Below are 25684 nucleotides of genomic sequence, written 5' to 3'. Positions count from 1 at the left end.
GTTCCACCGATTGTAGAGAACAATTCTTGACTTTCTTGATTCACTGGATTCTTTCCACTCACTGGATTTTCTGTGTAGACCAACTCTTCACAATGAACTTCATAATGAACTCTGATCTCTTTGTATTCTTTCTGTTTTGACTATCGTCTCTTTCATTTCGAAGGTTTAATATAGCTTCACCATCGTTATCGCAGTTGATTATAGCTGCTTCACAGTATCGCATCCATCCATAGCATAAGTTCAATCACAATCAGCCACGAGGGTAAGCCCTCGGGCAAAAGAGTTTTTTCTATTACTGACAAGCCTGTTTTTATACTTTTACTCTAAGCATCTAGAAAGTTCTGTTGGTATATATAGTGTATTAATCATTACAAGGTCTACTATTTGTGGAAACTGCTGAGTCACATCTAAGAAATTTCTGGAATATTACAGATTGTAAGATAATTCTAGAAATGTCTGGAATTGCATGACAGATAAACTAAAAGTAATTCTGATCCTCGTAACATTGGATACTTGCAAATTAAAGCCAATCAGTTTCCAGCTTGGCAACACTTGACGCAACCAGTTTCCATATTAGGTCATGCAGTATATGAGCTGATACCCGAGATTGAATGAACCAATCAGAAAGATAGAAACGCAATATCCGACGTCGAAAATTTAATAATAGCTCATATACCATGATGACTAAGGCAATCAAAACTTTAAAATTGCATAATCCAATGATCTAGTTTCTCATGATGTAAATAATAAAAGTTTTTCAAAGACCTTCGAAAAATCTATTGGTACAATCCTTATTATCGAGTTCCTTTAATTAGTTAAACTGCATTTGAATGAAGGCGTCTGTTCAACCACAGCCATTCCTATACACATATTGAGCGTCCGTGAGATTGCCTCTGCCAATCATGATCAATACAATTCAGCCGTGTTCACACTCAACATTGATTATGATCAACTGAAGTACAATTCAAGCAATCATACTCCGTTCAGTTTTATTCAATTATGGTTCTTTTCACATCTGTAAAATATAACAGGCAGGGTACTGAACTTCGCAGTGTGAGACAAAATGGCCCCGGTTCGTATGGCTGGCACGATCATCATCACTATGCTTAAAGCGAGAAGAGAATCAAAGATATCTTCCGAGAATAGAAGAACACAAATCCAAATCTTCCTTTCATAAAGCGATTAGAACTTTCGTCTTCACATACCACCACGTGTTCCCCATTCTGTTCAATTGCGCACTATAATTACTTTAACCAACCCCCTTGAGGTTGTTTGAAGTAATTATAGTGCGGTCATAATCAGGGACTGTAATTAGTTGATGTAAACCCATTTCATATTTAGTTTGATTATAATTCAATCATAATGGAGGCCTAATTTGAACACGGCTTAAGTCCTTACTAGTAAAACAGTCAGTGTTGCTTTAATTAGTACTGGTTCTATGTTTAAATTTCTTTGATTTTGAAACAGAATACTTATAAATCTATAAAAAAAAAAATCACACACTTAATTCACTAAGCGGAAAGATGCTTTTCCCGCCTGATCTGAACAGATTAACATGGCTCCATTCAGGTGCATTGGATCTAGCAATCCACAGCTGAATGCAACGGTATCTGTACGCGAACAAGGGAATATGAGGTGAGTGAGCGAATCCCTCTGCTCCATGATAATCACTTTGAATTTATTTTTACATTGTGCGCATGTTGCCACTATTTTATCCGTTGTTGCCATGAAAACCCGGTCCGATTTCAGACTAACTGACAAAAAAGGTGTGGGCCTTCAACTATAACCATGCACTATGACACAGAACTAATAATGGATTTTAAATTCTTGTAATCCGAATAGGGACTTTTTAGAGGGATTCGCTTACTTTTCGCAAACAATTATTCCCCGTGAACACCGATTCCTCTTCTTTCCCTAAAGATAAGTATTTAGGAACAATTATTAAGTATGTCAACAAGGCCTTTGCGGGGTATTACATATATCACACAATAGGCCATTTTACAGTTGCTTGCTCAGCGACCTAGCCTATGAATGGCTGCGAGGCTGCCGGTGACCTTGCATTGATACGACCCCGACTGCTTTTATCATGCAAATTGTGTTGTTGTAATTCTAATTAGTCCGTATTAACATTACAAAAGCACGGAGGTTTGTACCAAAACAGGATCACCGGCAGCCTCGCTTTCATTCGTAGGCCAGGTAACTTAGCTACAACTGTAAAATGGTCTATTCTCTTGCTACTAGCATGAGAAGGATCCTTGGCTTGAGACCTTGGCAACTGAATTTTTAAGATTTCTCAATCTGTTCACGCAGTTGAGACAAACATCCCTTAAGCATCACAACCTTAGAATGTTCAGGCCCAAGGCAGTTTAAATAGATGGTCAACGCACGATCAAAGTAATCTTTTGCTTGACCAAGGTCACCTTGGTTCTGGAGTGCAATACCTACGTTGTAATAACAATTTGCAACATCGACATGCTGAGAACCAAGCCTTTCTTGGAAAATAGCAAGAGCCCTCTCATGACACTCTTTTGCTTGACCCAGCTCACCTTGGTGACGAAGTACATAACCCAAACTGTTAAAAGACCGTGCGACATTGAAATGCTGAGAGCCAAGCCTTTCTTGGTAAATAGCAAGAGCCCGCTCATGATACTCTTTTGCTTTCTCCAGGTCACCTTGGACACGAAGTACATAACCCAAACTGTTCAAAGTCCATGCGACATTGACATCCTGAGAACCAAGCCTTTCTTGGTAAATAGCAAGAGCCCGCTCATGAGACTCTTTTGCTTGACCCAGCTCACCTTGCTCACGAAGTACATCACCCAATCTGTTAAAAGTCGATGCGATATTGACATGCTGAGAACCAAGCCTTTCTTGGTAAATAGCAAGAGCCCGCTTATGATACTCTTTTGCTTGACCCAGCTCAGCTTGCTCACGAAGTACATCACCCAAACTGTTAAAAGTCGATGCGACATTGACATGCTGAGAACCAAGCCTTTCTTGGTAAATAGCAAGGGCCCGCTCATGATACTCTTTTGCTTGACCCAGCTCAGCTTGGTCACGAAGTACACGACCCAAACTGTTAAAAGTCAATGCGACATTGACGTGTTGAGATCCATGCCTTTCTTGGTAAATAGCAAGAGCCCGCTCATGATAATCTTTTGCTTGACCCAGCTCACCTTGGTCACAAAGTACATCACCCAAACTGTTAAAAGTCGATGCGACATTGACATGCTGAGAATCAAGCCTTTCTTGGTAAATAGCAAGGGCCCGCTCATGATACTCTTTTGCTTGAGCCAGCTTACCTTGGTCACAAAGTACATTACCCAATCTGTTAAAAGTCCATGCGACATTGACATCCTGAGAACCAAGCCTTTCTTGGTAAATAGCAAGAGCCCGCTCATGATACTCTTTTGCTTGACCCAAATCACCTTGGTAACGAACTACAATACCCAAACTGTTAAAACTCCGCGCGACATTGGTATGCTGAGAATCAAGGCTTTCTTGGTAAATAGCAAGAGCCCGCTCATGATACTCTTTTGCTTGACCCAGCTCACCTTGCTCACGAAGTACATCACCCAAACTGCTGAACGCCGAAGCGACATTGACATGCTGAGAATCAAGCCTTTCTTGGTAAATAGCAAGAGCCCGCTCATGATACTCTTTTGCTTGACCCAGCTCACCTTGGTCATGAAGTACACAACCCAAACTGTTAAAAGTCGCTGCGACATTGACATGCCGAGAACCAAGCCTTTCTTGGTAAATAGCAAGAGCCCGCTCATGATAATCTTTTGCTTGAGCCAGCTCACCTTGGTCACGAAGTACACCACCCAAACTTTTAAAAGTCCACGCGACATCGGCATGCTGAGAATCAAGCCTTTCTTGGTAAATAGCAAGAGCCCGCTCATGATACTCTTTTGCTTGACCCAACTCACCTTGGTCATGAAGTACATCACCCAAACTGTTAAAAGTCGATGCGACATTGACATGCTGAGAATCAAGCTTTTCTTGGTAAATAGCAAGAGCCCGCTTATGATACTCTTTTGCTTGACCCAGCTCACCTTGGTCACGCAGTACACGACCCAAACTGTTAAACGTCGCTGCGACTTTGACATGCCGAGAACCAAGCCTTTCTTGGTAAATAGCAACGGCCAACTTAAAGTGTTCCTTTGCTTGTGCCAAGTCACCTTGCTTATGAAGTACATCACCCAAAAATGTCAAACAGTTTGCAACATCGACACTCTGAGAACCAGGGTTTTTACGGCAGATACCAAGATGACGCTCATAATACTCTTCAGCTTGTCCCATGTCACCCAACTCATCACTGGCTCGTGTGGCATCTCGTTCAAAAACATCATCACGATGAGATAAATTCAGAGCCACGATACCGAAGGTTTTGGCTATAATAAAGTTACAATGAAAATAGCAAATTCGGCCTAGCACAAGAAAATAACATGGGAAACATTTCACCCTTATTTTATCATTTTTCTTAACCTCAGATATGTGTTCTTCAATTTCGGTTATCAGGCATTTTAAATGTGGCACTAAGTGAAAGCTTTTAGTTACAGACTCTTCATGACCCTGTAGTCCGTTATCAACTGTATACTGATAAAATGACGTAATAACCCCATAAAGAACTTCAAAATGTACAATTTCCAAATATTTTTCAGCAATTTTCTTTTGGATAGCATCTCGCACAACCTGATGAACGCGAACGAAGACGCTGCTTTCCTCTTTTTCAATTAAGATCAGTGAGCTGTCTTGAATCCTCAAATTAATAATATCTGCATCAGCAAGTTTGCTTCCTGGGCTTCCATCGTTTTCCTTCTCCTTATTCACAACGTAATTGATCAAAAGTTCAAGGTTTAATGGTTGCTGAGCACAGAGAGAAATGAAATTTAAGGCGTGATTTAAAACTTTGTCAGTTGACATCACGCTGTTCACGGCCAGTGAAATCGCCTTGGTCATGGAGTTTGGATAGCTTGGATTGCTTTCGACGAGAAAATCCTCAGTTTTTGCACGCTGACCGTCGGAAAGCTTCCGTAGATACTCTTTCCAGCCGAAGAAGGATGATATCTTTTCTCGCACAAGTCGGACAAACGTGGCGGCGCTTGCTAAGGCAAGGGGTTGATAATCTAATGCCTGAGCAACTTCTTTTCCGGCGTCATTGGCAGCGATGCCCGAGAGGGAGGCTAATAAAGTAAGAGCGTCAGATAGCATCATACCCTCGCTCACTGATATGTGATTAATGGAACACGTCTCTGAAGGTATAGCAGTTGTGTCTTGACAGGTTATTAACACCTGACCTTTACACCAGCTCGAGTTCCCCGTTTGTGGCAAATGATGACTTATTTCATTCAATCTCACAACATTGTCTACTATCAACAGGCAAGAAGAGTAAAGCTCCACTTTGGTGCTAATTAAGGACTTAATGTTTGCGATTTTCTTCTTTGAATCCATATCTTTATCCTTCATAATGTCCGATAAGGCATCTTCTGGACACCTTAAATGTCGAGCAAAAGAGTAGTATGATTCCAACAGTGAATCGAAGTTCTGCGCATCTAGAGTCATTACAAATGTCTTTGTGCTTGCGTCGCTTGTTTCTTCGTCAAACCACTTCTCCGCGACGAGAGCAGCTAACTGAGATTTGCCGCTTCCCGGGTTTCCTGAGATATACAGGTAACTTAAACAGTTCTCGTTGGCTTCCTTTAGTCGCTTTAGCTTCTGATCTATTTCCAACACCTCACGATCTCGTCTGGCAACGTGATGCGATGGCTTGGGAGGAAGAACGAAAAACGGAGTAGCTTCACGCTGCAACTGCTCTTCAAGGGTCTTTCGACGCTGCTCTGTTTCTTTCACTTGTTGGAGTACTTTCGTCAACTCGCTTGTCGGAAAACTCGTTTGGTTTGTAACTTCCTTAATCTTCACATCGGAGAGGCTAAGTGCTTGAAAGGCAACCAAGACTTTTCCTACAGCATTTTGAAACTCTAGCTTCGTCAGATTGCCCTGTGGCAAATGAGCGAAATCTTGATTTCGAAAATTTCTTAAATTATCCACGCTTGAACGGATAAGAGGGGTTAGGGAACTCCCGATACAATCAGAGTAAAGGATCCCGTAAAAGAGCATGGTACAATCCCATTCTGCTGTGTTGCCATTACCCATGGTTGTCAAAAGCTTTGCATTTCTTCTTCGGGTTGGTGGTGACTCCCGGTTTTTGAAGTCCTGTCCATTCTGGGGCTTGTCTTTCCATTCTCCCAGTGTTGCCTTGTAGCGACTGTCCCATTCTTGTTTAAAGATTGTCCGCAGACCCTCAGTTATTACATCTGTGGTGATGAAGCAGATCCTGAAGTAATTGAGTTGTTCCTGAGTGTATTCTGGACCAGTCGCCATGATCAGTCCTTGTCGAAAATAAATTTGCGAAGTTAATTTGCGGTATGAAATCTCTTTGCTAATTTTTTTAAAGTTTTCTTGATAACAGTAAGGTGTACAAAAGCCAAAAGCATTAAAACTCTTTTCAAAGCGAGTCAAAGTGGAGGTATTTTGTTTAAAAAGTTATTTCAATTGTCCTTAATGCGACAAATATTATGACTTGATAATCACCAACACTTCACACTTTCCTTCGTTTTGAAAGGCAGACTGCTAGCAGATCTTTTTAATTGCTTGTTGCTAAATATTAAGGACGGTGCCTACTAATTCAAAGATATTTTTGCCCGGTTTACTGAATATGCGGGAAAAGCAGATCTTAACAAGTGTTATTGAAATCCAAAAAGAAGATTAGGGGTAACCACCCATTTTTCGAAGATCATTAATCAACAATATTTGTAAAAGGTTGTAAAATACAAAGCAATGTATGGCGTTCTTTTCCAAATTGAAACTCAGTTATCTCTGAAAAATAAATGGCTACCCCCAATTTTCTTTTTGGATACCAAGATCACTTGCTAAGTTCTGCTTTCTCCACATAGTTTTGAACCGCGCAAAAATATCCCTGTATTAATAAGCACTAGCAATAGGAAAATCCGATTATCTCGAGATGCGCAGAACGTATGCGCAATAACAATAGTAGGCACCGTCCTTAACATAAGTAGAAGTGATCTCTACGTCAGGCAACATTTGACTTGATTTACTTTCATTGTTCATTTCAGTTTACAGTGTCCCCAATTAGCGCTCCAGCGCTAGAACGACTAGACACTTAAATAAAGTTCCTCTCCTTTCCTTTCCACTCTATAGAAGAGCCTAGTCTAAATGCTGGTTTGCGCTAACAAGGTTGGCCATTGGCAAAAAAAAAAAAAGCGAAAATGAATTTGCAAAGTTAATTTGCTGCATGAAATCTCTTTGATATATTTTTAAAAGTTTCCTCAATAATAGTAAAGAGTGCAAAAGCTAAAAAGACATTAAAAGTCATCTAAATAACTCTTTTTAAAGCTAGTCAAAGTGAAAAATTAAAAAATATATTTTTGTGTTTAATGCGACAAGTGTTACGACATGATCATCACAAGCATTTTCGAGACAAGCATTCTTTGGATCCAAAAGGTCTCTCAAAGAATTTTAGTGTTTAATGAAGTGCACGAACAAATTTGACTGCCTCGTCTGTGAAATGTTTTTTATACAAAAGTTAAGACCTACTCTGTGCAATCGGACTCAATTCGTGATAAGGTTTTTAATCAGTTTTTACTAATTTGAGACTTTTCCTCGTTTAGAAAGGGAAACTGCTCGCAGATCTTCTCACAGGCCCCTTGTTAAATATTAACACAAGTAGAAGTGATCTCTCCGTAAGACTAGTGAAACCACTCTATTGAAAAGAGCTTAGTCTAATAGCTTGTTCGCGCTATCAAGGTTGGCCATTGCCGAAAAAAAAGGGGCAAGTTAAGAGCTGATAAGAAGCTCTTAGAGCTTCTGCCAAGAGAAAAGACATTTCAGAGGACGAATCGTAAAGTAAAACCAAAACAATCAGGGTATATTCAGCATGGTGGACCCGCATTCGGAGAAATGGTTGCCTCTAAACCGTGGTTGACAACAATCATATTTCCTCAAGGACTTCGTGAAAAAGGCTTTACGCACACCTTGCCAAGATGTTTAAACACGAAGAGGCACCTTCATGCTCTGCCTTTGCTCGAATTTATTCAAGCCCAGCTGATTATCCAAGATGTAACCTGCGATCAGGCGTACTTTTCCTTAGACGTTGTGCGAAAAAAGGTATTCTGACTCAAGAATATTCTGTATTCTGTCTCAAAAAGGTAAAAAAGGTAAAAAAGGTATTCGGTCTCAAAAAAGGTACGCTTGATTGCAGGTTATCCAAGATGGCGACCAACAAACAGCAACAAAGGGACGGAACCCCTAAGAGATAAGAAGGAGCAGGGATTTACAAAAAAGAACTACAGATGGCAAATCATCTAACATCTCTTAGAAGCCTTTTATTGCATAATTTATCACAGAGCTCTCAATGGAGGCGGCGTGGTCCATTTGTTAGGGTGTTGGTGTTGCATGCAGATGCTCTGGGTCTAAACTTTGGTTTGGATTTGTTTCTGGTTGTCGCGTTCTCAACTCTACCACGCTTTGTAAATAGCCAACTGTTTGCGTCCTGCCGGCTGGGGCTCTTAATCATCTTTCTGTTAAGTTTGAATTGTTTGTTTCAGAGTATTAAAGTGGGATGCCTGTCATGATGCGCCACCGTTGATCGGTCTGCACATGAGGCACCACACCAATTATAGGGCGTCTTTAATCACATTGATATTTATAGCTCGGTTGCATTTATAGTTGATTGACTGACAAATCATCCGCATGTACCTATGGAACCACGCCTTTTATAGCGCATCTCTTTGTGTTTATTTCACTAGCTTTTATTCAGCTAATGTCCTAGCTTTACGATCACAGTTTATCTTAGTATCCTTGTAATGCACCAGTCAATGAAAACCCTAAGCCTAGGTCCCGGGAAAGCTTTTGTGAAAACAGGGAAATAGAATCGCTTTTGAAGAGAAACTTTCCCCGCACGGTTGTTGGTGGGAATGACTTTTGATGGACATTGTTGATGATCTCTTCCTCGGTTTGTGAAAAAGACTCACGGCAAAAAGAAAACCAAGAACTTGTCATGACACAGACCTGCTGAGAAACGGAGAAATTTACACTCTTTTTCTGAATTAGAAATGTGCTTATATTCTGCGCAAAAAAATGGTTTTAAAACTTTGTAAGGCAACTTTTTTTTCGCAAATTCGTACGTGACCTGATTTAATCATTTACATTTGATTTTGACAGCAACAAAACGTGTATGAATTATAGAATAAGTATAAAGTTCAGCTACATTATATTATTTCCTCAGTAACACGCGACGCCTTGCTGAATTTCTTTTTGTTTTTCTGGCGAAATTACTCTGCGCTAAACAATGAAGCAAGAGCCCCTGGGGCTTTAGAATTTTCCATGGCAACTACGGCAGGATTAGGATTGAATGCTATCAAAACTGGCAATTGCGACGTTAAAAGAAAAAAAGTTGGTAATAATTCACCTTATTTGTATTTAATTGGGCGTAAATTGGTCTGAAAAATCGAAAATGAAAGCAAACTCAATTGGGGAAAGCAAACAGTGATCGTTGTTAGAAAGTGTTTTATAAATAGATTATTTATGTAATTGTTTAGTCGAGGACAAGAAAGTGTAGACAAGTTTTATATTAAGACCTTGAGTCGAAATATGTTTTTTGTAATAAGATTTCCTATATGATTATTAACTAGAGTGCGAATTTGGCGATGAATGTGTTTCCTTTCTATCAATAATTGCTGTTAAATTTGTCCGCCAGTGGACCGTTTAGAAATGAGGGTGTGTCATGCGTCTTACAACAATCCATTGAGTTTCACGAATTCTCAGTTCCTGTTACATTAGCCTTCATCGTTTTCAATGGAGTGATAAAAAAGACAGCCGAATTCAATGACGAGTGAATATTCAATGTTTGGATTTAATTTTTTATGCATAATAAACCTTGAAAGCCCTGCAGCTACTTGAATATAAGCATGTAGAAAATAATGTCGGAAAAAGTCTTACTGTCCACATTTGATTTACTGTTATTCCCTTATGAGTTATTGATCTCTGGGTTGTCAAATAAGTTATGGTAAATCAATTTGAAATTCATGATTCTTTTTCCACAAAGAGACCCCGAGAGAGAGACTGCGGTCAGTAATCTCAATCAAACATGGTTGGGTGCTTCGAATGATGTCATGACGAACATTTTGCTTCTTTTTGTTCATTCACAAATGTATGGTTTCAATCGAAAATGGTTCCCCTCTCGCCGCGCGCACGCAGAATCCGAACATTTATTTTTTACCAGAAGAAGATAAAAGATTTACTTCCGAGAGCTTGCAAATGAGTACTCAAGTATCAAAATATGAATTTGTTGGTCTAAAGCTTATATATGGACATTTTATGATCCCAACTGGTTCGATTAAGCCAGATCAAAAGCTATCAGGCAGAGACTGTATAGCTTTGTTGAATTAGTTTTAGGATTCAAGTAGCAATGACGCAACGTAGAAACTACAGCTAATTTTCACGGACTGTCGCGTGTGCGTTTCTATGTTTACTTTGCTGAAATCATTGCCCTTACCTCAAATATGTTTGTTTGCAAAGACAAATCGCTTGTGAAAGGCTGCGTAAAGTTGGTTAAAGTGTTCGGTTTTGCGTAAAGCAGTAATTTCTGCCGAAAGGAAAATTCCCTTATTGGACTTCTCACAGCAACAGGACAATATCATTACTTGTCAATCATTGACTGTGGTTTAACAATGACATTAAAACGTTCCCTTTAGGCGTAGAAATTAATTATTGGTATTTTAAGGCAGTAACTTGGTCGCATTTTATCAGACTGCACCAGCCTATTTTGATTAATTAATATTGAACATATTAAACGCTACATTAAAAGCTAGTATTTTATTTTATTTATTATAAATGTTCATCGTTTAACCTGAGCAAATGTGTAGCAGATTCTCTAAGAAACGATCTTATTTTTGGGTTTTATTCCTGTAATCGTCATTTAGAACAGCCTTATACAAGAGGGCAAACTTCTGAAATCATCACATCTATGAATGCATAGGAGTGGAGGGATGGAGTGGACGTGAGTTTGCCAAAGTGCAAAAGTTAATGTGATACTGTGGAAACTGGCGTCGCTCATGTCAGAAACATTACACACAACTCATTCTGGTTCAGGAAAAAAAGACATGTACTGGCTTAAAAGGACACATGTACAAGGCCAAAAACCTGAAAACATTACTCAGAAACGCCATGAAGCGCCATCGGGCTACAGATTATTCTGGTGGGAACAGAGTTATGTTTAGAATTCCTGTATGGATGGCTTGATTTTCAAAAGTGAATGCAAAAATCAACGCGTTGGTAAGTAAAGTGGTCGAAGTCAATTTTCGCTAAGTTGTTTAGTAAGTTATTTGGAATTCAATCTGAATCAACAAACCGAAGGAAAATCACATTAATAAAAAGTATGACTTCGCAGATTCTATTTTGTTTTAGTCGCGTCTTTCCGCATGACACATGATAACATCACTCTTGACAGGTGGGCGGTAAACGACTCGTTAAGAAATCGTATCAGGCGTACCTTTTCCGCCCTCTAAAGAAAAGTACGCTGATCGCAGGTTACGCGAGCATATAACAGTGAACCATTCATTTTCTATTTTTACTTTAAAATCGTTCATACCCATCCAGTTACAGGATAGTTCGCCCGTATTGTACAAGGTTGACATAAATACTTGCGATGACGCCAAGTTAAATTTTGGACTGACATTTTCGTTGATGTTGCCGTTGTCTTTGCCTAAACTCCATATTTCCTCATTAAGACGCGACGCCTTGCTAAATTTCTTTTTGTTTTTTTGGCTGGAGAAATTATTCCGCGCTAAAGAAATGAACCAAAAGCTCCTTGGGCTTGGGAATGGCAAAAACGGCAGGATTACGAATGAATGCGGCTTCCAAAACTAGCAATTTTGACAGTAAAAGTAAAAACATGGTAATAATTCACCATTAGTTAGCCTTCGAACGAACGTGAGCTAGCGAATTCGACTACGCACACGTGCTAGCAAAATTAAAGAAATTTGCAAAACCGAAATCGAAAGAAAAAACCCAATCGAAAAAAACGCGTGACTTGTAAAGGCAACTGGCCCCAAGAGAAAACCATTTAATAGCGGTAAAATTAATAAAACTCACCTCGAATGAAACAACACGGCTTTAACCACCGTCAAGATGAATCGAATTAACATGGTAAGCACAAGTATCCTAAAGGGTACTGACTGTAATCCAAATAAATGCCACTCCAACTCCCAGGCCCCCAGAGGAATAACAAGCACACAATGGGAAGAAGAAGCATAAAATTAACAAACTGACATCAATTTGCTTTTTACAATAACAAAAAGGCAGAGGGGTCAAAATTAAATCAAAGCACGAGAACAAAGCGAGACAAAAATGCGAGAAACTTCAATCTGACGCGAGCAGTATCGCGTCATTATCGCATAAATTATAAATTTATGTGTCTGTCCGCTTAGAGACAATAAAAATTAGCCAATGAGCGCACGAGAATTTTTGCAGTCATTGTAAAAATCCTATTTTCCAGAAAATATTTCCTATTTGTATTTAATTGGGCGTAAATTGCTCTGAAAAATCGAAAATGGGACCAAACAGTTATCGTTGTTATAAACTGCCTTATATATAGCTCATTTACGTAATTGTTTAGTCGAGGACAAGAAAGTGCAGACAAGTCTTAAGTAAGAGCTTGAGTCGAGATATGTTTATTGTAATAAGATTTGCCACAAAATTATTAAGTAGATGGCGAATTTGACGATGAATTTTTGCCCTTCTATCAATAACTGCTGTTTGTCCGGCAGGTATTTTTTGCAGGTAGCAGGTTGCAGGTTGAAATTTCATTACAACTGGAAAACCGCTGGCACTTAAAAGAAATGTAAAGCGATAGACTTGCCGTGACTGTTACATGAATAGCTAACCTTAGGCCTAATTAGGCCTAAAGAAAAGCTTTTAGGCCTAAGGTTATCTATTCATGTAACAGTCACGGCAAGTCTATCGCTTTACCTTTCTTTTTAGTGCCGGCGGTTTTCCAGTTATAGTGAAATTTCAACCTGCAACCTGCAAAAAATACCTGCCGCTGTTTGTCCGGCAGTGGACCGTCTAGAAATGAGGGTGTTTCACACGTCTGACAACAGTCACGAATTATCAGTTCCTCTTATATTAGCCTTAATCGTTTTTGAGTGATGAAAAAGACAGCCAAACTCAAGCAATTGTAATACCTTTTCGTTTAATTAACACATTTTCGATAAAGAGTGAATGCACAATAAATATGGAAAGCCCTGCAGCTACTTAAATATATGCATGTAGAAAATAATGTGAAAAAAAGTCTTACTGTCCACACTTGATTTACTGTTATTCACTTATGAAGTATTGGTCTCTGGGTAGTCAAACAAGTTTTGGTAACTCAATTTGGAATTAATGGTTTTTTTCACCAAGATACTGCGAGAGAGAAACTGCAGTCAGTAATCTCAATCAAACATGGTTGAGTGCTTATAATAATGTCACAAAGAACATTTCGCTACTTTTGACTCCATTTAGAAGCCCATTTTTGTTCATTCACAAACGTACTGTTTCAATCTTAAATGAATTCTGTAATCGAATATGATTCCCCTAACGCCGCGCGCACGCAGAATCCGAACAACAATTTTTTTACCAGAAGAAGATAAAAGATTTATTTCTGAGAGCCTGCAAAAGAGTACTCAATTATTAGCTTTCTAGTATCAAAATATGAATTTGCTAGTTTACAGCTTATGGACAACTTATGACCCCAACTGGTTCAATTACACCAGATCAAAAGCTATCAGGCACCGACGGTATAGATTTGTTGAATTAGTTTCAGGAGCAATGATTGAACGATGCAGAAGCTACCGCTAACTTTACGCTATAGCGTGAGCCTCTTCAAGTTTTATAGAAATTGCATGGGGGGACCCCCAAAAAATTAGAGGAAAAAAGGGGGTTGTTTGTAAAGTAAAAACACTCTCAAGGGAGATACCTGAAATAATGAAAACAAAAATTGTCATTAGCCAATGTAAACACAATTTAACAAATATAATATTCAAGTGTGTAAAATGGGGTTCACAGGCCTGCACGACTCCCTTATACGTGGTCTGGTTTCCTTTTCCTTTGTCATAATTTTGCTCTCTCGAGTACATATTTGAACGAACGCCTCTTTTAGGTGCTTCCAGTAAGATTTCATTTAGTGATGGTTTTTATTCTATGAGACTTTAGTTTTGGACCTTCATACTACTGTGTGATATTTATTCTTCCAAGAAAATAGTTCGTCTTGATGAACAGATATATTGTCAGTTTCTTGGTGTTGATTCTCTTTGCAGCAGGGCCCAGGGTTTTCGTTTGAGGCCGAAGGTCGAACTTTCGTCAGGTCGTTTCCCATTCCATGTCCGGTATTTTAATGCCAATATTTGAGGCGTTTGCTTTATTTTTTACTATTATAATTTTTTAGTTACCTTTTAAAGAGAATTTAAGTGAACTCCAGCCTTGCTTGGGAAACTAATTTTTGGGTTCCAGAAACACTGGGGGGTGGGGGGAAGGGGGGAATGCCCCCAGACCCCCAGACCCCCCTAGGTAGCCTCCGTTTTTGCACCTACTTTACAAAATTGTCAAAAACGCAGTCTCTGCAGTAATAGAAATGTGATCCTTTGGCCTCACCTTTTTGCATCAATTTAATCCTAGTCTCAACCGATAGGCTTATCGTTGGTAGAAGCAAGTGATTCTGCTTTTAAAGCTTTGACCCGGATCCGGGGATCTTGAGCGCCTGTTAGTTTGTGCCGTATCAGTGAGATAGCTGGCTTTCTAAAGGCTTTGTTTGACTTGCCTTTTTTCTGCGTTTCTTAGCAGATCGTTATGCTCTTTGGAGGCGTTTTTGTATTTTTGCCTTAAGGTGTTTCAGTCGTTCTTCTGACCTCTTCATCGCGTATTGGTTTGTGGCCATGAGGTAGCTTGGGGGTGTTTCAAATTTTAGGAATACTAAGAGGGGGACCCTGAAATTTTTTAATGCAGCAAGTAGGGGTCCCCGAAGTTTTTTAGATGGTAGATAATTTCTCATTAGTCACCCCCCCCCTCCCCCCTCCAACAACATCTTGTGAACGCTCCCTTAGCTATTAGTATTAATAAATGAACCAGCTTGTTTAAAGAATATGAGCATCTTATGATCGTTGACGACGTCCGATGAAACGCCAGCAGACATAATATGGATCTTTTGAATTCATTTCTAGATTTGATACTGTGCGAAGCGACGCACGGATATGCGGAAACTCTGAGCTTGATTATAACGATCATTCAGCTGAAATCATTTCTCTTACCTAACGTGTTTATTGGCGAAGAAACAATGTATTCCAACTCTTAATGGCGGTTGTCAAAGGATGAATAAACTCGACAAATTTAAAAGTAGCCTGATATCGAAAGGAAAATTCCCTTTTCACTTGTCAACGGATGACTTCCGTCTCAGCCGCTAGGGGGAAGTCACGCAGCCTGTCTTGTCCTCACGCGAAACTGAAAAACTCGCGAAGCAGATACAGAAATTTTGAGCAAATATTTTCATCGCATTCTATCAGACAGTACCGCTAAATTGATATGCTTCCTTTCATAGAGTTCTTCTCTTTCCCTGTTTCTATTTTCAGCGCAACAGTTTTTACTTGCCATACTAACAAGAGATTTCTTGACCTTTGGTATCATCCAACACACTTTACCAAAATAATAGGAACTAATTTTATCAATGACGTATCTAGACTTTGTTTAATTGTAATTCATTTCTAAGTTATCGCTGCTTTGCTAGTTGAATAATTTTTAGTACATCAATTTGGGCTCAATGATTCTTTAAAAACGAACAGGCAAAAGGATTTCAGTCGGTAAACCGTACGATTAACTGTTCGGTGCTTGTATATAGAATGATCTCAGCAGGAACATTTCGTTCCTTTTCACTCGATTAAAATTGTTCACGAATGTGCGATTTTAATTCTCGATCAACTTTCCATCTAAAATGAATGGTGTTATCGGAAATGATAAAAGTTTCGTCGCCAGCAGCCAAACAACATCACAAGAAGACAACATCACAAGAAGATAAAGAATTAATGAAGTAGTCATGATTTAGCTTCTAGTATCATACATACACACGTACAGCCTTTCATAAATTTATACAAGATGAAAAATTCAAAGCTAGAAGCTTGCGGTCAATAAATGAACCAGCTTGTTTAAAGAACTATGAGCATCTTATGATCGTTGATGACGTCTGATGAAATGTTACAAATGGGTGTGTTGACTTTAGTTCTAGATTCGAGCAGCATCAAAGCGACGCACGGATATGCGGAAACGATAGCCAGCTCTGCGCTTGCTTATTCAAACGTTTTAAGAACGATCATTCAGCTGAAATCATTCCACTTACCTAACGTATTTGTTGCCGAAGAAAAAATGTATTCCAAACTCTTAATGGCGGATGTCAAAGGATGAAATAGACTCCACATAGAAACTCCTAATATGAAGGGAAAATTCCCTCTTCTCATTCCACTTGTCAATCATGGATGCGAAGTCACGCAAGGCCTCTTCTACTGACGCGAGACAAAAAAACTCTATACAGAAATCGATTATCGACATTTTGAGTCTATATCTGATCGCATTTTACCAGATAGCACTTCTACATTCAAGATGTGTTTCCTTTTATTGAATTCATTATACGTGTCCGGCTCTTTTGGTTACAAGGTTTTAAACAGCCTTGGGTGATAGGGCAAACCTCTTGGTAGCCACTCCTCGAATAGTTTTACTGGGCTAGTGGGGTCGCGTTCATAACCTGAAAACATCAGCCAAAACGCAATAAAAAATCGTTTTACATCATATTTCGATGGTAAGAGAACTACCCATGGTGGGGTAGGGACACGTCGAATGGTGCTTTTGCCTCTTGTGAGGGAGGGTGCAGAAAGTGGGGAGTTGGCCTGGGAACGAGAATGGCGGTCGGACGTGTGTTTACCTGTTCCTCCATTTTGATGTCGCAGATTGGGTTTTTCACGTTTATATGCTTTTTACATCAGCCCCCAGTTGGCATTACAAGTGAATATATCGATGTGGAAGATTTAGATCTTGCCCTACTGCAGTTCACATGCTGGAGAGGGCAAACTCGATTAAAAAGTCAACTCGAAGATGGTGGCCATCTTGGATTTGCAGCTTTTTGTGATGTCAAAATTTTGGAGTTAAATTACAAGGGATCTCACCACTACAGATATAAAGTAATACGACGGAAATTTCGAAAAAGTAGGATTAACTACTACAGGAACGGGACGGCAATATTTAATCCATCGATACTAAAGCAGCAGTTAAGTGGCGACATTCACCCACTGCCTGGGCCTGAAAACTTGATATGTCCGTCATGTGCGAAGACGGTGAGACGAAATCATCACAGGCATATATGCAATGATTGTAAAGATTACTTCCATGTTAACTGCAGTGCTACTACCACTCGTAAAAACGTTAGAGGTACAAGTCAATCATGGATATGCAATTCTTGCACGCTGCGGTATCTTCCCTTTTATGATGAGATTGATGAAAGAAATGACAACTTCTTGGAGACTGAAATTGATCAGGAGTTTGACTTCGAAAATGAAAACGGCATGTGTCTTATAAATGAGAGAAAAAGAAATGCATCTGAGCTCCTTGTGATACATTTGAATGTTAACAGTATCCAGAATAAGTTTGATGAATTGAAAGTTCTCAACAGGCAACTCAAAGCGCATGTGATATTTCTATCGGAGACTAAGATTGATGGTTCATATCCATCCTCACAGTTTCATCTAGAGGGATATCATATGTACCGGAAGGACAGAGCAAAAGGTGGTGGAGGTCTGCTGGCTTATATTTCCACAGAACTATTACCACAGCGAGTGAAACTGCCAAGGCAATACAAGTTCATTGAGGTTTTAGCGGTAAAAGTTTCCATCAACAACAATGATGTGCTCTTTGTAGGAGTATATCGCCCCCCTAAAGTTGTGGGAATGAATTATTTTGACAAGCTGGAGGAAGAACTGAACTCGTTATTTTTGTGGGCAACAATGGATTGTAATACCATTGTATTGACAGGTGATCTCAATTTGGATCGACTAAAACCAGAACAAAGGGAAGGTAGACTCCTGCGAAACCTGGAGGAGGTCTATGAGCTTGAATGCCTAATTACTGAACCTACACGAGTAACGAACACATCATCTACTCTACTGGATGTTATACTCACCAACAAGCCACAACTGTTTAAGAGAAGTGGAATTTTAAATCCAGAAATTAGTGATTATTATTTGACGTTTGCACTAATGGAGAGTAAAATTTCAAAACATCGCAAGAAAGTGATCACTTTTAGGAGCACGAAATCCCTTGATGTTGAAATGTTTAATGAAGAACTTACAAATGCCCCTTGGTGGGTGATGAACATATTTGACACAATGGAAGATAAGTGGAATTATTGGAAAGCACTTTTCAATTCCATTTTAGAGACCCATACACCCATGAGAAAAATGAGGGTCAGGCAAGTCCCTTGATGTTGAAATGTTTAATGAAGAACTTACAAATGCCCCTTGGTGGGTGATGAACATATTTGACACAATGGAAGATAAGTGGAATTATTGGAAAGCACTTTTCAATTCCATTTTAGAGACCCATACACCCATGAGAAAAATGAGGGTCAGGCAAGTTGACGTACCCTACATGACAATGGAATGGAAACAAGCCATTAGGAGAAAAAGGAAATACGCCAAAAAGTATGCTAGAAATAAAACTAATGAAAATTGGGAGCTAAAGAAGAAATGGAGGAATGAAGCAACAAAATGCCGAAGGAGAGCCATTAAAAAGTTTTGGAAGGAGAAGGCAGATCATCTTAATTCTAAGCCTTATGATTTTTATAATATTTTTAGACCCTTTCTAAGTGACAAGCGCCAAAAAGGATCTGATATCAACATTAGGAAAGTGGATGGAAAAGTTGAAAAGGATCCGAGAAATGTATCAAACATAATGGTCAACTATTTTGCAACCATGGCGGATGCTATAGGAGGTGTAGGAGCAAGCATGTTGAATGAGAATGATTTGTCTGAACACTCAAGTATAGGAAGCATTAAAACTGGTATACATGAACAGGAAGGACCAATATTTCATTTTAGAAAGATAAAGAGTGCTCAAATAAAATCTGCATTGGAAAAATTGAACATTAGAAAAGCCTGTGGATGGGATTCTATTACACCTAAAATGTTGAAGCTTGCTTCTACAGGGATTGCAGATTCATTAACAATGCTATTCAATACAAGCATCGATTCAGGTATATGGCCAGATGCTTGGAAAAAAGGTGAATGGTGTCCTGTATTTAAAAATGAAGATCCACTAAATGAAATGAACTACCGACCTGTGACACTCTTAAGCACAGTGGATAAAGTGTATGAACAATTATTGTGTGGGCAAGTTTATCAGCACTTTGACAATATCCTCGACTCTAGTATTTCAGCATATAGAAAAATGCACAGCTGCGAAACAACCATTATCAGACTGACAGAAGAATGGAAATCAGCTATGGACAATAAACAAGTTGTTGGCATACTCTCCACCGTCCTTATTGATCAACAAGCTCAAAGCATATGGGTTCTCAGAGCAAGCACTTTGTCTCATGCGTTCGTATTTCACAAATAGACAAAACCGGGTAAAACTAAATTCAGTGGTAAGTGAGTGGAAGGATATGAGAAGAGGATGTCCTCAGGGCTCATCCTTTGGTCCTCTGCTATGGAATATATTTCAAAATGACTTGACACATCAAATAACGGATGCAAACATCTCAATGTACGCCGACGACCACCAGATTTATGTTATTGCTGAATCAATATCCCTAGTAGAGCAGACTCTTAGAAACGAGGGTGTAGTTATATCAAGATGGTATAATGAGAATTATCTTAAAGGCAATCATAAAAAGTATGGTGCAATGATTTTGTGTAACGGGGATACGGAAGCTGCAGCAATTAATATCAGAATTGATGGTGAGAATGTTGAATCTAAACTTTCCCTTAAGCTTCTTGGAGTGACACTTGACAGTAGACTGAACTATAGCTCACACATAAGTGATATTTGTAAGAAAGCAGGAAGCAAAGTCGGTGTTCTTAATCGACTCAAAAAACTGGTTCCTACTCATGCCTTGCTTCAGTTGTATAAGGCTGGGGTGTTACCGAATTTAACCTACTGCCACATGGTCTGGCATTTTTGCAGAGCATCAGACACTAAGAAGCTAGAGAGGGTACAGGAACGAGCTTTGCGAGCTGTATTCAGTAATAAAACAGCAACGTATGAGCAGCTCCTCGAATGGGCAAAACTACCGAGTTTAGAAAATCGAAGACTACAAGACATTTTAATTTTAATGTATAAAGTGAAACATAATTTGGTACCCAAGACTATAATTGACATTTTCCCTATCTCAAATAGTAAATACAATTTACGTAACAAGGATTTTTCTATCCCTAGGGTAAACACTACAAAATACGGCAAACATAGTATCCGATATTTAGGACCGTATTTATGGAGTAAAATAAATATTAACTTACGTCAAAAAACGAGCCTTGAAGCATTTAAACACGCAATCCGAGGTATGGACATAAAAGGATTATTGGACGGGAGCTGTAATTGTCAAGTGTGCCAGTCCTGACGATAACTTCTGATTTTAGTCCCTTTTTAAATTATTTATATGTTTAACTAAATTAGTAATGTTAGTAGCATTGTAAATAATTAACTATTTTTACAGTTAATCGTTAACTGTATTTAAATTTGTAAATCTTTACATGTATCTATCAATTTTATCTTTTAATCTTAATTTTATTGATCAATTTTAATTAAGTGTCCCCAATTAGCTCTTAGCTAAGAGCTAAATAGTTATAGACACTTGAATAAAGTTTATGTATGTATGTATGTATGCTACCCACAGGGGTGGTTCCTATTCAAATCCAAACACTTCGATGTTTGATACAAACGGATTACGGATTTAGCTCCAAAAAACAGGCATGTTCCGGTTATCTTGTTTTCTTTTATATACGCAAAGATGGAAGAAAAATAACAAACAAACTGCGGTTATAAACATAACGAGACAACGCATGTTGTAAAACAAAACTTTTTATAAACTTGACGTTTCGTATGCTCCAATATACATCTTCAGAAGTAACGGTTACCTAAAGTACAAATGAATTTAAACACGAAGACTAATATAATAAATCTGCTTGAAAAAATATAAATGGCTGGTAGAGAAGAAGTTTCTCACTGCCAACATTTTCATAAAGCGCGAATCAACAAGGTTTCCTTAATTTTACAATGTATATCATCAGACTGTCCAGTGGCTAAAATGTCAAAGTGATCCCATTTAATCGTGTGGCCTGTTTGGGTCATGTGATCAGCAATGGCAGAACTTGATTGGCTGTTACTCGTCAGCGCTCTGAAATGTTCCGTTTTCCTGTCTTGTAATTGACGTTTTGTTTTCCCGATATACTAATCATCACAATCCCAGCAGCTGGCCTTATTCTGTTACCTAAGGGAGCGGCTGAGTCTGTCTTTATAGGGGAAAAAAGACTTAATTCGGCGAGTGTTTCTGAAAATAATCTTGGGATTAAAACAACCATAGAACTTGTAAATACATGATTTAAGCTGTTGAGTGACATCTTTACTTTGAGCACCTAGATAAGGTAAAACAATGAAAATTTCTTTTTTGGGCACTGTAATAATATCCTTCGGTTTGTTTCAGTGTTTATTGACTACATCGTTCATGTTATAAGAAATAATACCACGGGGGTACCCATTGCGTGACAAATGCCTCTTGAGATCATCTAAAGCAGACTGTAGCAGACAGGGTGATGAACAGATTCGCAGACAACGATAAATAAGTGTGCGGATGAGGTTAATTTTTTATTTCCGAGGTATAAAAATATCCCATTGAGTGTAGAGTTACTTCTGAACCGTAACCGTTACTTCTGAAGATGTATGTTGGAGAATACGAAACGTAAAGTTCATAAAACGTTTTACAACATGCGTTGTCTCGTTATGTTTATAACTGCAGTTTGTTTGTTATTTTTACTCAAGTTGAAATGGCCGAAGAGAGAAACAATTGGTGGCCAAAGGTCGATGGGAGTTCTGGGGAGTGGAGATGGGATTATTAATATTAGCTTAATGAAGCTTCTCCCGGATTCCAGGGTGCATTTGTTCAAGGGATAGAGTAAAATTAGAAAGCCAAAAAATTGTTACAAGTATTCAGTTTTCCAAAAAATCCATGCCCCCATTCTCCGAGTCCGCAGTTGATATATGATCCATTTCATATATCATTTCATTTTTGATTCATTCCTCACGGGAACATTGGAACCCACAAATGACCAGCTCCCAACGTCAGTGGCTTCATAGCTCAGTTGGTTAGAGCGTCGAACCGGTATCGCGAGGTCACAGGTTCAAACCCCGTTGAAGTCCTGAATTTTTCAGGCTTCTTTACGCAATTGCAAAAATTGCGTTCATAACTGCTAGGATCATAGCTTCACTTGGTTATCTGATTATTTCACATCTATTGTAAATGCCCCATTAGGCAATTCTGATCATAACGTTGTTGATTGGGCCCCTGTGCTTAGGTGCGTTAGAAGTACGAACACTAAGAGTGTTAGTAAGCGGCGCTCGTGACGCTTCCCACGGCCTGCTTTGGATGAATTTGGTAGTTGGTGTAGTGCGCATGTGTGGTTTAGCGACATGATTGACACTGCCTCTCCTTCGGTTCTCTTTCACCAGTGACCTGGTGTCTGCCGTTGATGTTGAAGTTAGTTGAAGTTGTCAAGATCCACTCCACCGACAAACCTTGGATGTCGTTTGCACTAAAATATCTTATTACACAAAGGCAGAGGAATTTCCACAGCAGGGACCAGGTACTTTGGCGACATCTCAGAACTAAGGTCCGTGATGAGATCTTTAAGAGAAAGCAGTCATGCTATACCAACAAAGTACGACACCTTAAAACTAGTGATTGTCGGAAGTGGTGGGATTGTGTCAAGCAACTGTCTGGCAACAGGAAGTTTTCCAACATGCAGACCGTGAAAGACGGTATTTCAGTAGGTGGTGCCGACCTTGCTTGTTTGCTCAATGACCATTTCCTCAGCGTTAGTGCTGACCTTCACAGCCTGGAGCTACGACTTCCTCACAAATCGCCGCCATTAAACTAACAGTAGATGTCTGTCGCTCTGACTAATTGGGTCCCATTTTTCTCCTTCTAATGATAAATAACCTAGAATTCGAATCTCCTTTGGCGTCCTACTGGAAGTATGTTGATAATGTAACTGTCTGCGAGGTCCAGAAAGCGCAGGAGTCGTAATCACTGCAGACGGATCTTGACGAAATCAGTCGATGGGCAGAGCGTAACGATATGAAGCTCAACGGCAAAAAGTGTAAAGAGATGACAGTAAGCTTCCTTCGCCACAGCCCAGAAAACCAGCCCCTCCGCATCAATATTCTGCGCGTACTTCGCCGTTGTGGGGTTCCTCCGGCTGATTTGCGGTTTATCTACTTCTCCCTCGTCAGGAGTACCCTAGAGTACGGTTGCGCAGTCTGGCACACCTCTCTGCCAATTTACCATTCGCAGAAAATCGAAATGGTACAGAAGAGAGGTTTGTTCATTATTCACCCGCAATTTGCATTATGAGGATGCCCTGCTCACCTTACAATGTAGTCGCCTTGATGACCGAAGATCCAGCCTCTGCCTAAAAACTCTAAAGAAGATCGAAGAACCGGTCTCTCGCCTCCACAATTTGCTCCCTGTGTCACGCGGGAGCTCCACGGTCGGGATCCCCGCAACTCGAACAAGTTTTCACTACCGAAATGTAAGACTAACAGGTACAAGATGAGCTTCATTCCAGCTACAGTCAACGCTGAATTTCCTTGATAGTTTTTACTATCCCTGTTATATTACTTCCGAGGTAATAATCGATTTTAGGATTTTTGTAATTAGAATTTTAGTTACTAGAAAGTTCGATTTTTTTCCAATTTTAAGTATTTTTGCTTATATTTACATGTTTTTACAGCTTTCTAACATATTGTAATTCACCTATCATTAAATTCCCAAAACCGAAGGATGGCAACCGGTAAGGAGAATTAATTACTGGAATTGGCTAATTGCCGTCCGTTCAAATGTTCAGCGAGCTCGACAAAAAAAAAATCATATTGAAGGAATTGGGAACCTTATCACAGAACCTCAGCTATGAAGGTAAAATAGAGAATGAATGGTTCACTTTGTTAAGGTCGTTGACGAGTTTTTATTTCTTTCTCAAAATTTCAGTAATAGAGAACGTAAGGAACGACGACGGCGACAGCAAGGAGACCCGGTTTGGGGGCGGGGGGACTCCCATATAAAAAGGACGGCGGGTGCTCGGTGGGTACCAAGATCCTGTTTTGTGGGCGTGGCATGAGGTACCAAATTATGGGTTTTAATTAGACAAAATTAAAAATTAGTTAATTGCTAAAGCCTGGTTTTTACTAGTGACGTAAGCATAAGCACAAGGAACACATGCATGCGCATTTAGTTGTTGTTAATTAGGGTCTATTGTTCTAACAAAAACAAGCTACTGAGTTTGAGTCTGCTGCTTGTGCTTTATGCGTGCGTCGCTAGTGAAAACCAGGCTTAAATGCCTCATGTCATAATTTTCTCAGCTCAATACCCTAAAAGATACTGCTAAAGCTCCCGCTGTGGACCTTTTGAGGCTGAACACCCTAAGAGGTACCAAAACCGCTAGTGGTAGTTCCAACAACACTTGTCGGAAGAGCGCCTTAATTTAGGGGAGAAAATAAAAGTTTGTGTTCAGTGACTGACGTCCTTCATAAACCTCAAATTTGGCTATTTCACGTTGTTGTTTTGCAGACGACAGCAAAGAAATGGACAAAAGTGAAAAACGCACGTGTAGAGCGTGCAAAGCTATTGTTTTTGCCTACTGAATATGCAAATTTGTGTCGTTCTCGTTGCTTAAGTTCCATATTGTTTCTTTGGCGTCTGCAACCGTTAGACTCGTAGCGGCTCAACTTACTGGTCACACCCTTGGCTGACCTTTAGCATGTACAAAGACTGTTGTGGCTTCTGTAGTAAGTTCGTTCAGTTCTACGTTGACCTTCATTGAGTAAAGTCAAGAAAGGTTTTTAAGAGAGGTAAGTTCATCATAGCACTACGTAGCCTTTACTGTGAGGGACAGATATGTAAGTTCCTTTTCTTCGTTAATTTTTTTTCAACTCCAAGCTGAATTAGTCCTGTGATGAGTAATGATTTAATATTGTTTTGATTTATTTGTATCGTTGCATGCCTCATATGTTTCTGTTGAAATCACTGATTAAGGTACTTTAATCCACACTGAGTGCCTTCAATTGTCTTTCATTTAAGTCCGACTTCGTACTGTAGTTATTATACATGTAGTTTTGCTAGTGTTCCTATTAAGTTGTATTGTTTGCGGGTTCGTTTTTTGCGCGGAACACTCAGCTTTTATTGAATTTGTCGTAACAGTTCTTGGGTTACGTCCCCAGGTTTCAATCTTTGATCTTCAAGTACTTCTCAAATTCCGCGACACGTCTCGACTTATCCTGATAGTCGCCGTAGCGACACACAGAGCAGAGAACCGCACAA

The 25684-nt window shown here is 39.4% G+C and overlaps 1 protein-coding gene across 3 annotated transcripts in view; it reads right to left on the bottom strand.

Moving 5' to 3' along the window:
* Window positions 1-16509, bottom strand: part of LOC138003480 (uncharacterized) — a 16632-nt gene extending 123 nt beyond the window's left edge. Inside the window, exons 1-2 of one of the 3 annotated variants that reach the window (XM_068849569.1) lie at window positions 16448-16509; window positions 1-6395 (exon numbers count right to left, since the gene is read on the bottom strand). The exon at window positions 1-6395 is cut by the window's left edge and continues 123 nt beyond it. In XM_068849569.1, coding sequence (XP_068705670.1) covers window positions 2284-6387 — 4104 coding nt within the window. In that variant the 5' untranslated portion in view covers window positions 6388-6395; window positions 16448-16509 and the 3' untranslated portion in view covers window positions 1-2283. Of the gene's footprint in view, window positions 6396-10579; window positions 10699-12177; window positions 12853-16447 lie in introns of those variants that run through there. The other 2 variants (XM_068849568.1, XM_068849570.1) reach the window with 2 other exon arrangements.
* Between the last annotated feature and the right edge of the window lie 9175 nt (window positions 16510-25684).

The sequence above is a fragment of the Montipora foliosa genome, chromosome 5, assembly GCF_036669935.1.
Source record: "Montipora foliosa isolate CH-2021 chromosome 5, ASM3666993v2, whole genome shotgun sequence".
Taxonomy (NCBI): Eukaryota; Metazoa; Cnidaria; class Anthozoa; order Scleractinia; family Acroporidae; genus Montipora; species Montipora foliosa.
Note: the sequence above shows the minus strand (reverse complement) of the source record. Positions and strands in the feature narration are given on the sequence as shown.